Source organism: Helianthus annuus, chromosome 6 (genome assembly GCF_002127325.2).
Source record: "Helianthus annuus cultivar XRQ/B chromosome 6, HanXRQr2.0-SUNRISE, whole genome shotgun sequence".
Classification (NCBI taxonomy): Eukaryota; Viridiplantae; Streptophyta; class Magnoliopsida; order Asterales; family Asteraceae; genus Helianthus; species Helianthus annuus.
The window spans coordinates 145,594,684-145,608,457 of NC_035438.2; the positions used below are offsets into that span (position 1 = coordinate 145,594,684).

Consider the following 13,774-nt stretch of genomic DNA (forward strand, 5'->3'; position numbering starts at 1 on the left):
TGCGTTAAAAACGGCGCGTTTAAAAAAACGCCGATTGAGAACGGCACGTTAAAAGACGGCAAGTTAAAAAACGGCGTTAAAAAACGGCGCGAAAAAACGGCGCGTTAAAAAAATGGCGCGTTAAAAACGGCGCGTTAAAAAACGGCGCGTTAAAAAACGGCGCGTTAAAAACGGCGAATTAGAAAAGGCGTGTTAAAAAAACGCCGATTGAGAAAACGACGCCTTAAAAAACCGGCACGTAAAAACGGCGCGTGAAAAACGGCGCGTAAAATACGGCGCGTAAAAAACGACGTTAAAAACGGCGCGTTAAAATACGGCGTTAAAAACAGCGTTTAAACGGCGCGTTACGCTTGAAAAACGGCGCGTCAAAAAAACGGCGCGTTAAAAAACGGCGTTAAAAACGGCGCGTCAAAAAAACGTAAAAAATTTAACGTAAAACTTAAATTGTAAAAAGTATAAAAATCTTTTAAAAAAATCTGAATTTAAAAATGTTTTTAATAAAGAAATTATGTTTAAAAAATAAAAGTAATAAAAAGTAATTAATGAATAGGACAAAAAAGGTAATTTAAAATTAATATATATAAAAAAAATAGAGTTATTTTACTTAAATACCCTTTTGGATTATAATATTAAAGACATAATAAGACAAAAAGCTTTTAATATTAATATTAACTACTTTTAATCACATCCATCCATCTAGTTGATCTAAGGGCCATAAAGTGGTTCTCATGGTTTTTACAACTAGAGGTGGTTTTCATTTTAGCGATCCCCTATATATATATATATATATATATATATATATATATATATATAAAGGAAGGTTAACGTACATTACGGCTTAACGTACATCACGTACGACAGGTAATTACGCACGTTAATTTTAAAATCACGCACGTTATAACTCAAAAATCCAAAATCACGCATGTTGAAACACAATAATCACGCATATTGAAAACATTAATCAGGCATGTTATATAACAAATCACGCAGGTTGTTGTACGTGAAGTACGTTAAGCCATAATGTACGATATACTTTCTATATATATATATACACACACACATATAGGGGACCGCTAAAATGAAAACCACCTTCAGTTGTAAGAACCATGAGAACTACACCGTACGGGGCGAGTTGGACCAAAAAAAAAAATTCATAAACGTAGATGCGTGTATTATAAACAAATTTGTAAAAAAAATCAAAAAAAAAATGTCGTGTGTATAGTTTTGAGCACCACAAGTTTGTTTTTACGGGTACCGTAAATTTTATTTAAAATTTACGGTACCCGTAAACACAAACTTGTGGTGCTCAAAACTACACATACGACATTTTTTTTCTTTTGAATTTCTTTTTTTACAAATGTGTTTATAATACACGCATCTACGTTTATGAAAAAAAAAATTGGTCCAACTCGCCCCGGATCAAAAAGTTCTCATGGTTCTTACAACTGGATGTGGTTTTCATTTTAGCGGTCTCCTATACATATATATATATATATCAAAGTGTGTTATAATTTTTATTAAAATCATATTAGTATTGAGCCAATAAACCTAATATGTAGTGGACTAACTTATAAACCATTAAAAATTATTTGATAATTGGCCTATATTGGAATTGGTATGTGTTTACAATTTTTTTAATAACATATATTTATCGAAGTGTGTTATAATTTTTATTCAAATCATATTAGTTTTGGGCCAATAAACCTAATATGTAGTGGGCTAAATTATAAACCATTAAAATGTATTTGATAATGGGCCTATATTGGAATTGGTATGTGTTTACAATTTTTTTTTAAATAACATATATATAACGAATTTTTAAAAAAAATCCCGTGCCCCTCGAAATCACGGGCCTTGTGCGGAAGTCCTCCCTGCACACCATCATAGCCGGCCATGGTAATTACGTAACAATAGTTGACTATGTATTATTTACGTGACTACATGATTTTGAATACCCATTTCTTGATTACCTGGTTTCATTATAGTATTTTATGTGAAACTACACCGAGTAAATATCTGATTACGTAAAACAAAAACATGTAATACATAATATTCCATATTGAATAACTAATATTTCAGGTCTAATCACATATTAAGGATAAATTGTATTCAAAACATTAGCCAAATCAACCTATAATAACAACAAAATACTGTATATTAGAGATTTAATCACGTAAAAAAATCATAAACAATCAAGTTCTTATTATTTAAATGCATATTCACGTAATAAGCATAATTGTAATACATTAGTTATAACAGATCATATTAAATGTCTAATCAAATAATGGACTTATATTAAATGTATAATCACGTAATGGTTTATGTTAAATGTGTAATCACGTAATTGATATTCAAAATCACGTAGTCATGTGATGGGTATTCAAAATCACGTAATGGACTAATGGATATTCAAAATCCTGCCATTTTTTTTTAAGAAAACTATAGCAAATATGCTACTCGAATTAAAGAGAATGAAATGCACGTTAATAAAGTGCATTTTTTCTAAAAAATATTAACGTGTGAAAAAGTTATAGCCGTTTAAAAATCAAGTGGAAGTCGTTTCAAGTGAGAAATGACTAAATTACCCTTGTTGTCAATGACACTTGTCCTCATCTCCTTCTCACATATGCTTCGTACGTGAATTTGATCTTTTACAGGATACAACCTCATTGTAGTATACCACAAGTCATTAATCATTCAAATTGAGAATACAAATTAGCCACAATCGTTTGGTAAACAATATTCCATCATAGCGTGTGGGTTAACATCAACTCGTATAATACAAAAGTTAAATATTGTATTATTTAATACGTGGTATATAAAAATACTCTTTTTTAAAAGAATGTATGATTACTAGAAAAGACTTTTCTTAAATCATTTACATGAGAAAAAGCTAGTGAATAAAGGAACAAAAGAGTAACAATAATTAACTAAAGTTTACACAAACAACTAAAAACATATCACCAGAGTTGAAAATAAACATTGATTCCCAACTCATGTGTAATTGGCCCGCTTGAGATTCAATTCAATCTTCCTCAAAATCAATCATTGTTGTCGAGAAAACCAGTTTAAAATTTACACTTTGTTAGGCATCAATGTTAAAATTTAGACTTTTCTTGGTAGCCGCATCTGCATGATGAATCAACTTTGTCAGTTAGGCTATAATGTGTGACCTGCAACTATAAATAACTACAACAAAAAACTGAAGATTACAACCTACCTTTGATTTTGTCGTTCGCCAGCCTCCTGAATTGGTTTCTGGAGGTACGTATGCATATTTCTCAAACGGATCCTGTACTAGACTTTTAGTCCCACTTGTAACACTAGATGGTGAGTGTTCCTACAAATGAATTTCGCCATACGTCAGATTACAACAGATAAAAAACCCAACCCGTAAGTTTTACATCCAACATATCCATCTATAAAAAACACAAATTTTGATTTTTGTCATTCGCCAGCCTCCTCAGTTGGTTTCTGGATGTACCACATGCATTTATTTATGTTACTTCAGATTTTAGAGTAAACGAAGACGCATTAACTGACCTTATCCCTTGATAGATCGATATGTTGGATTTCCAGTCTGTCAGAATAAAAGATAGCCTGCAAATTGAGTTAAAATATTAGAATATCGTAAAAGATTGTTAAAAAAAGGGGTTGACTTTTTAACCCATTTTAGAGTTTTTAAAGAAGTTAGTATTTTGATTTCAAAGATGAAAAGTGTTGAAATTCAAAGTTAACTTTTTAGGTTTTTAATTTTTCATATAACTATTACTAACTTTTAAAAGTGTAATGTATTTCACTTTTGAACCTTTTTATCTACTTTCACTTCCAACAATTTTATTCTATTAGTTCTAACTGCCCATCAGATTCACTTATTCTAGTCTGGACCTAAATATATAAGCCCAATTTATTTAGTTAATTGGGAATGAGATAAATAAACAAAAACAGATAAATGAAAACAAATTACAAAAGGGTTTCATATAAATCGGAATAATTAATTGTTTAAACTATTACTAGGTATTACTCATATTCATAAATGAACATAAAACAGGTCGACCACACGACACGAACTTGGTATAGTTTCAATGAACAGTAGTACCTTATTTAGAAGATGAACATTGGATGAATCGGTTGCAACAACACGCAAGCCAAGGCAATTATCTTGATTACTGCAGAAAGTGCAAAAGATTTTATTAAATACACAACCGTCTTCTTTACTCCATATTCCTTGTTCTGGACTTCTGTCCCATATTCTTGTATCAACTGACGTAATGTCGGTTACCGCAACAGGTACACTTGTGGGGCCCATTACTTGCTTCTCAAACTCCCCTTTCCAAATTGATGCCAAATGTGTTTTAGATAGTGACATTATTGAACAAGGAACAATATAATTATTGACCTCAAGACCTAACGGATGTTTACAAACTGAACAAGATACTTTTACGTCTTTCTTCATAACATCACCAAAAGTGGTAGATGATGTCTCTGGAGAATCTAAGGGTTCCATTTTGACTACTGAAGGCTTTCTTCTTTTATGAAAACGTGAATTGACACTCGTATCTAGTAAAGGTGATGCGTTTTGAGATATGTGTTGTCTGTTAGGAGTCACGAATGCATGCATGATTCCAGAAGCAGAAGTGGAACAAGGTGAAGAAAAGGAATGTGGTAATTGCTGATCTGGAAACTTCGTATGGAATATGGTTGAATTAGACAGCTCATCCTCAGAGGCAGATTTAAGAGTTGTTTCCGTAATCAGTGTTTCCTTCGGCTCATGGTCATTTTCTCTTGGGGTTTCGTTAACAACAGTAAGCTCAATATCATTAGGTGATGAAATCATTGGCGTTGGTGATGAACAGTCAAACTCTTTTGTCATAACCGCGGATTTCTTCGGTTTAGTTGTACTTTTTGGTTCTGTGACACCATCTGACACAGATCTTTGTGCTTTCAGGTTGGGCTTAGTTGATTTACCGTTCTTCATATCTGTGAACCAGTTCCGTGGCTCCTCAACATCAATAGGTGTAACATCAATCGGCTTCATAGAACTTCCATTATTCTCAACCTGTTGCATTATTTCACAACATGAGCTTTGTTAATTTGTTAGGTGATGTCGAAACTAGTCAAAAGCAAAGATGTTATGTGGATAGTAGAAAAGTAAATAGCGAGAAGAATACCTTGACGTCTCTGAAAAACGACTTTAGTCCCTCTAATGACTGGTCAAAATTGTCATGCTGTCTGATGGATTTTCTTATCCACTTTGAAATGTAGGTTAGATTTTTTTCTTGGCGGAAACGCTCATCTGCTTGCAATATTGACCATGATAAGGATTACAACATCTTTAAAGAGCAATAACAGATAAGTTGACAATTGGCTGGATATTGATACGTATATAGGGAATCCTTACCTAGGAAGATTATGGCTCCATAGTCGAACCTGTGTCGGATACAACGGCCTACACAAAAAACAAAATGTATACTCAACATATGAAAAAGAATGAAAAAACAACTTGGCAAACGACATTACAGGAAACTCACAGATTGTGATTACCTGCTGCCTGATTAAGAGCTCGAAAAGCTTGCTGACAGTACCATTCACTTCCACTAAGAAGACTTTTAGACGATTTAAATGTATCATTGTATTTCTTCTTTTCTGCTACTTGGATATCAAACCTGATGAAAAATTATACCTATCAGCAGCATAAAAACAAATACATCCTATAAAAAATACAAATGTAGTCGAAAACAGAAAGTGAAGCTTACACATTTGGAAAAGGAATCCCCACAATTATCTAAGATTTCCAAAGTGGTAGTCAAGAAACAATACTATAACCATGCTCTGAGAAATTACTAGAGGTTATTGTATAAACAAGTTCCAACTTCTCAAAAAAAAAAAGGATACAACCGTTCGAGCATTGTCATCCGAGAAGTCAATTCCTTCTGAGACCTGTACAGCCAGAATATGGCCCGATTAATGATCCAGATGACAGATCAAGATGAGATGAAAACAATAAGATGAAGGTGACACATCAGGATACCTTTCCTCGACAAACAGCAAGAAATGTAGCTCCCTTTGAGTTCCCTTTGCACTTTGTTGCATTACAACTATTTGTATCCCACTTTTTACCCCTTCTCCTCCCAGTCGTAGATTTCTTTCCGTTACGAATTGTATCATAATAATCTTTCAGAACATGCTCAAAGTCATCCTGCCCTCCTCTTGGCTCTAATAATATAATAAGAGGTAACCTTGGTTTTAAAAAGCGAGAAGCGCACAAAAGCGACAAGGATAAAAACCGAGACGCAAAAGCTCACCGCTTTTCGTACGCGAGGCGCAGTTTATTATATATTATTTTCATATATTTCCCAAAGAATTCTAGTATCATTTACCCAAAATTTAGACACAAGTAACCTTTATATATGCTTTAATATTTAAATAACCCATATGTACAACCTAAGAAGTACAAAATATCTACTATAAACTCAAAGTACACCTAACAAAGTTATATGTACAATCAATAAAACTCCATAAAAAGCAAAGAAAAGGTAAAAAATTAAGTTAGAAAAAGTTATGGGTTACAATTTTAAAATAGTATAACATTAAGGATGAAAATGTAATTTTGCGAAAACAAAAGATAAAAAGTAAAAAGGGTATAAACCCTATAAATGTTCAGTCATCACTCTCTATCTCCATCTCTATGTCATATCTAGCCATCACTCTTACATCTCCTCTCAAGCTCTTTAAAACATTATTTCTGGCAATATAATAGCCATTTCATCTCCATTTTTACCAACAAAGGTGTTTCATCTTCATCTCCTCGCAGGTATGGTTGTTTCTAAGCTAAACGTGTAATTTTTGTTTAAGGTCCTTAAAGCGTACAGTTCAGTGCCTCATCGCCTAACAAAAAGAGCGCTCAAGCGCACCGTTTCTTGGGTTTACTCTAGGCGGCAGGCGCTAAGCAAAAAAGTGTAGGACCCTGAGCCTTGATGCGCCTCGCGCCTAGGTGCGCTTTTTAAAACCAAGGAGATTATTAAAGTAAACTAGTAAAGCTACCCGCGCGTTACAGCGAGAGTTTGATCAACATCGGTTCAGTTCATTACGGTATCGATACGATAACGGCACCCGGTATAACAACCAAAAGAAAAAAAAAACATAAAAATAAGGTCGAAAGAAGAGTTTATCGAAGTTTAGGGGTTGTTTGATAACTTTAATAAAGTTTAGGGTGTAAGAAGTAAAATGAGTAAACTACAGAGGGTGAAAGTGAAAGATCAGTAAATGACAAAAAAGACCTGGTATAACAACCAAAAGAGAAAACTTAAAAAACAAAGTCAAAAGAAAAGTTTATTAAAGTTTTGAGGCTGTTTGATAACTTTATAAAAGTTTCTGGTGCAAAAAGTAAACTGGGTAAACTACAAGAGGTGAACGTGAAAAATCACTAAATGAAAAAAAAATTACACTATTCATCAACCTACACCTTTTAATATTATTATATATAGAATATAAAATAGCTCAGAAAAGGGAACACCAAATTAAACTAAAATTTAAGCTCTATTTTTAAGTAAATAGAAAAATATAACCAGCTATGTACAGCAGACTTCAGCAACAAAAGGGTGTTTCTTTTGCCTTTTTGTGTGTATTTCATATTTTCATGTATTAATTTTGAAACATTAGTAACACAGGACGGAACCTCACCAACAAAAACGGGTTTCTGTGCATTTAGGCGAGACCATTGACCTGTTTGGAACCAGCGACTGCGTAATTTGTCCATAAGCTTATAGCTTGGGAAAAAAACTAAGCACCCACCAGGAACTACTTTGCAGATTTCTTCCAGAGATGTACCAAGTGCATCCTGTACAAGAAACAACAATGGCAACATACTTAACATTAAGTCAAACGTTCCCATATTTGCTTTTAAAACTTACCTGAAAACCGTAAGCTTCTGATGTTTTGTAGCTTGCATTCAACGGGTAATTATCTGGCCCTTGGTGGATCACACCAGCCCATAGCTTTCATATAAAAGGTAAAAAAGTAACATAAATAAGATAATAGAATCAAAATGCCAAGTAATATTTAAAAAAAGGGATGAAACTTTGTCGGTAGTCGGTACCTGTGAGTCCACATTAATTACATGCGGAGCCTCAAGAGAGGTTCCGAACTGAACCCCAAGTTCCGACTGGAAGGAACTCATTGGTGACAAAGTCCTGTCATTAGATTATTAACTGATTATATAAGGATGACACAATTAAATATGTGAATCATAATGTTTATGATAAACTGTGAAGGCTGAAGATTTAAGCAGGGAGACTGTATTAAAGATTTTACAGTCTGACTAACAAAGAGACATAGCTTCAATATTATGTATACGACTTTGCATAACACGATACTAAAACAAGAAAATAATGGTACCAAAAAATTTGACGTAATATGAATGCATGCACCTACCCAGATGTTAAAATCACTGAAAGAGCACTATCAGCCATGTTCTTGAACACGAGGGCTGGATTCAAGCACCATAAACTGAATGTACAGGGCCACTCATCACCAGCAAGTCCTGCATAAACACTGTTACTAACACAAATCGTACCGAAACAAAAAATTGTGTGACATAACAAATCCTATGTTAATGTATTTCTATTAACTTACCATCATCACTGTTGATATGACACTGCAATACAAGCTGATAGTCGCATATGTGCTTCCCATCTTCAGAAAAAAAGTAGGTAAGCGAAGAGAAGAGGCCTGTGCAATGAAAGCAAACAGAGATGCAATGAGACCACAAGTCTATTTTGACTCCATGAAAGATTAAAGGCATAACATGGAAGTTAATTACCTTCTAATACCGTGCAGGGCATGCCGCTTAAATGAGCAACTTCTGGGTCTGCATCTGTTGCTATTTTGATTGCCTGAATAAAGTTTTATAAGACAATTATTATGTTAATGCCAACATATTCAAGGTAAATCTTTTTCAATGAAGGATTACCTTTGTGGCACAATCTTGTAAACTTGGAAAGCACTGCATTGATATGTTTGCTTCTTGAAGTTCTTTTACAGCTTTATCAGCACCCCAACTGAAATGGTTGTCACAAAATATCGCTTAGATCATACTTTCATAGCATACTATACGTGCACAAAATGTATAATACCCAGTCATAAATTAAAAAGTAAAAGGCCATTTTCGTCCCTGAGGTTTGGCCAGTTTTGCGACTTTCGTCCAAAGGTTTGTTTTTCCGCATCTGGATCCAAAAGCTTTGAAATTCTGCCATTTTCATCCGGCCCATTAACTCCATCCATAAGTGAGGAGTATTTCCGTCTTTTTTGTTAACTTAAAGAGCAATTCGAATTTTTTCAGGGGTAATCGGTCTTTTTACATAAAGTGAAAAAGACCGAATTGCCCACTAAGTTAGCAAAAAAAGACGGAAATACCTCTAACTTAAAGAAAAAAATGGATGCAGTTAACGAACCGGATGAAAATGGCAAGATTTCAAACCTTTTGGATCCAAATGCGGAAAAACAAACCTTTGGACGAAAGTCGCAAAACTAGCCAAACCTCAGGGACGAAAAATTGCATTTTACTCTAAATTAAAAAATGAAAATTCAACAATATATCGAATGACTAACCATGAGGCTTTATGTTGAAAACTATGCTTCCCGAGGGAATTTTTCCTCAGGCTGATCCAACTCATAATACCCTGCAAAGATGAATACCTAAAAATAATTATTTATGCTGACAAAATATGTGCAGTTGTACAATAGTTTCTAAATAGAGAGTTCATAATGGTACCTCTATCATTTCATATAAGGGCTGATAAATCTCCTGGTCACTTTGACAAAGATTTTCCAGTTCCTTCTGTAATTCTTTCATATGTAAAAAAAAGATTAAAAAATGGAAAAAAGAAACATAAAAGAAAGAGAAAAAAATGAAGTTAGACAACACTTACGAAATAGAACACCTTCTTCCACGTTTATACTACCAGCCTCCCGAGCTATGTCCTCTATATTACTGAATAAAAATCAAAACAACTTATCTGTAATACACCATATGTAATACAAATCCAAATACTAATTATATTTGCGAGATTATATTACTCACTGAGCTTCATCAAGAATAATAATATTTCCTTTAACATTTATTTCCATCGCTTTTCGGATTTGTGGATTGACAATATAGCTGTATGGACAAAAAACTATATCTGCCACTTCTGCCATGGCTTGTGCTCCAAAATACGAGCACCCTGATTCACGACAAAAAAAAGGTTATTTACCAGACAATAACCTGTGTCAAAAATGAAGTTGATATAATAAAAAAACCAAACCTTGTACCATTTCCCCAACTTTAATAAGATCTTCAATATCATGGACTTCATAGCAGCCTCCTTTCTTGACAGATGGGTGAGCTCGGATCTTCTGCGCGTTCCTGTAAAAGCTCATGAACGATTATTATTATTCTGATGGAATCGAGAATCTTATTGTAAGGATAAAAGATGACAAAACTCACATAAATTCTCTGCAACCAGCTTTCTTTTGTTTATTCTCCTTGAGAAGTAGCTTACTACAATAAACAATGCACATAAAAAGTAGAAACAAAATATAACTGCATGTTTTACAGATAAATCGTAAATAGGTACCATTTCTCATCAATATTATCTTGATCACGAACTTTAGGGTTTGTACAGTAGCGTTTTCTAGATCCCTGAAAGATGAAAGGGGGCAGGTTTTTTCAAATTTTAGAAAAAACTTGACACAAGTGCATTTATCTGATAAATGTCGTATCAAACAAGGTTTTTCATAAATAGCAATAAAAAACAAAAAAAAACATAAACTGTGTAGGCAAACAGTCAAAAGGATCGAAGTTAAGACCAATAATAACACTAAAAATGTTTTTTACATAGAATCACTCAATAGTACATATGTCTACTTCAATCAGACATAAAAATTAGTATATTTCTTTTTTCATCAAGATTTGAATGTACCACAAATGTCCGAATAGAAAGGATAAGATCTGAATATCATTAATATATAGAACATCAATTTTTTTAAGATATAAACGCTATTAATAAGACAATCATAATAATATTATTATAAGATTCCAGAAGGTTAAAATGGACATATACACATATTAATTAGTTTTCACTTACTTTGTTGTAATATAGTTCTATGACTAGATGGTGATCAAAACAAAACACTAGAACAGTTTAACTTATTTCTTTTTTAGCATAAGTTAAAAAAAATGCTGCAAGAGAAAACTTATCAACATAAGAATGCAAAAACATATATGTACAAGAAATCTTGTCAAACGAGACAATAGACAATAAACCAAAAGTGCATGTAGGACAAAGGTAAGATCCAGATAACGAACCAAAACTCCCATAGGCACATGATAGCTTGTTTTCCGAAATTCACCGATCACTTGACTAATCTGTGAATGTGTCCTCCTGAATAGCCAATACAAAAACAAAACATATGTATTTCCATTAAAAAAACACAAATCATTAATATATGAGTGAATTTCAAGGATTGTCCTTTATCTTTATACCCATTTTCAGGCGCTATCCTTTATGTTTAAAATTGACGAGTTTTGTCCTTTATGTTTTCATATCATACACGTTTTGTCCTTTAGGCCTAACCCAGTTAGTTTTTTCAGTTAAATTTGGTCATGTGCTTTGCACATGAGGGCATTTTTGTCAATTCAAAGGTTGCAGAAGCTTTGAGCTGTAAATCTGCCGTTGAACTTACCTTTGAATTGACAAAAATGCCCTCATGTGCAACGCACATGACCAAATTTAACTGAAAAAACTAACTGGGTTAGGCCTAAAGGACAAAACGTGTATGATATGAAAACATAAAGGACAAAACTCGTCAATTTTGAACATAAAGGACAGCGCCTGAAAATTGGTATAAAGATAAAGGACAATTCTTGAAATTCACTCTTAATATATAGAACATTAATTTTTTTAATATGATATCAAAATAAGAAAATAAAAATCCACTCCAGTTATTTATATTTCCATTAATATAAAACTACTATGATACAGTGTACAGTGATAACCTATCTGCTATTTATATAGCTAAAGACTCGTTTTTTCAAGAATTGGCCAAAAACATAGTGATCAATTGTTATCTTGTGAAAAAACATATACTCATGTAGATATGCAAACAGAACCCCCATCTATTCATACTGTTAATATTAGTAAGAAAAAGTGAAAAAACTTGTAGGTACTCTGACAAAACCATATTTCGTAAAGACAATAACTGAATACCGTACCAAAATTGGCGTATCGGTACCAGTTTTTCGGTACTTCACGTTTGTGATACCGCTTTGGTGTTTATAACTTCATATCTTTATCTGTTATGACACATGTATCTATACAAAGATATTTTCTTCTAATGAATATTGTTATAAAAAAAAACAGTGTTCGTGTGCAGAAATATCAACATTCCCAAAAAAAAGGCCAAATAACAGAAAACATATACACTAGAATCTCAAGTGCTTGATTGAACAAAACTTACGTGGCATAGTAGATGACAACGCCTCTTTTTTTCTTCTGCTTCCCATTGTTCGTCTCAGAAAGAGTAGGCATCACGTTAGCTGTAATTTATAAAGAGACCAAAACATTAACTTATTGATGAGCAACTTTGCAAGTTCTTTTAAGAAAAAATCACATATAAATCGCCATACAACTAGGTTGAGGGTGATCCACCTGCATAAAACAAAATAAAAACGTATCTGCAAAACGAAAATATACGTGCTTCATGGCATCAAACTCAAGAAAAACGAAAACGAAAATATACGTGCTTCATGGCATCAAAGTCAAGAAAAACGAAGAGCTATGGTTTTATTCAATGATACACAAGTGTTAACTAATCCCAACTCTTTTCAAAAGTTTTCTCACTAGATGAAAAATAGGCACATTATCTACTAACATCAACGAGTACCAAGAGTATACTAGAAAATAAAAAAGATGTGTATGAGCACAGATGTTTCTCCTATTATTTTCTGTAAATTCCAGCTCTAGCAGTCATATTTCCTCAGTAACTTATAAGCTCATATCTTAATGAGCTGAGAACAGAAAAGCCTCATTTATCAACAACAAAATAAACAATTTAAATGTCAATATTTGTTAACATGGAGGTTTAAACTATGAAATTTATAGCATAAGCCCAAAAGCATTGTATCTAACAATAATAACGTCAGTAGTAAAAATAATGAAATGAAATGATTAATTATACCTGACGGTTGCTCCATTTCAGGAACAAACCCCCCACCGTGACCGAGCGGTTCAGTAGTAAAAATAATGAAATGAAATGATTAATTATACCTGACGGTTGCTCCATTTCAGGAACAAACCCCCCGCCGTGACCGAGCGGGTCAATGAGAGCCTCCGGATCAGGTTTTGAGTGAGATATGTTGCCGTACAGAGACTTTGAGCGGTGATTCTTCTGCCACGCAAGAACCGAGCAAAGCAGAGACAATGACTTGCCGGTACCAGTAGGCGATTCAAGTAGGGCGTGAAAATGACCGTCTCGTTGCGCTCGATCGAGTGTTGTGATGACTCTGCTCATGTAAGCCAGTTGAGAGCCGTATGGCGGGTACGGAAACTCGATCGGTATGCCGCTGATGTGATTGACGTGTGGTTTAGGGTTTGGATTTGACATAACTGGTTCGCTTTGGGTGGATTTTCGCCTCTGGTTTGCCTTCATTTTGTGAATTGGGGAGTGTTCTAGGGTTTCAAGCTTATATTTCAACATTTTTGTTTTTCTTTTATTGGCGGGAACTCCATTTTCA

General features: G+C 33.7%; 1 protein-coding gene across 1 annotated transcript; it reads right to left on the minus strand.

Moving 5' to 3' along the window:
• Window positions 1-2,782: 2,782 nt before the first annotated feature.
• LOC110866004 (Fanconi anemia group J protein homolog) lies at window positions 2,783-13,774 on the minus strand. Its single transcript, XM_022115357.2, has 27 exons — window positions 13,308-13,774; window positions 12,499-12,577; window positions 11,348-11,423; window positions 10,617-10,681; window positions 10,487-10,540; window positions 10,305-10,405; window positions 10,082-10,223; window positions 9,930-9,991; window positions 9,773-9,846; window positions 9,610-9,680; window positions 8,972-9,059; window positions 8,822-8,894; window positions 8,635-8,730; window positions 8,434-8,542; window positions 8,099-8,192; window positions 7,914-7,997; window positions 7,684-7,840; window positions 6,032-6,216; window positions 5,896-5,940; window positions 5,757-5,785; window positions 5,545-5,666; window positions 5,402-5,449; window positions 5,172-5,296; window positions 4,100-5,059; window positions 3,544-3,600; window positions 3,221-3,340; window positions 2,783-3,129 (listed from the first exon to the last, which is right to left on the minus strand). Exons 1-27 carry the CDS (start codon window positions 13,735-13,737, stop codon window positions 3,106-3,108), a joined length of 3,570 nt encoding a protein of 1,189 aa, XP_021971049.1. The 5' UTR covers window positions 13,738-13,774; the 3' UTR covers window positions 2,783-3,105.

What these genes read in the sequence shown, in the direction of transcription:
- LOC110866004 (XM_022115357.2), bottom strand. Translation starts at nt 13,737, where the DNA reads ATGTTGAAATATAAGCTTGAAACCCTAGAACACTCCCCAATTCACAAA. An exon ending in ATGTGCCTATGGGAGTTTTG is followed by an intron (nt 10,682 to 11,347) that starts GTTCGTTATCTG and finishes TTCATCTTTCAG; the next exon opens with GGATCTAGAAAACGCTACTG. An exon ending in GCCCTGCACGGTATTAGAAG is followed by an intron (nt 8,731 to 8,821) that starts GTAATTAACTTC and finishes TTCATTGCACAG; the next exon opens with GCCTCTTCTCTTCGCTTACC.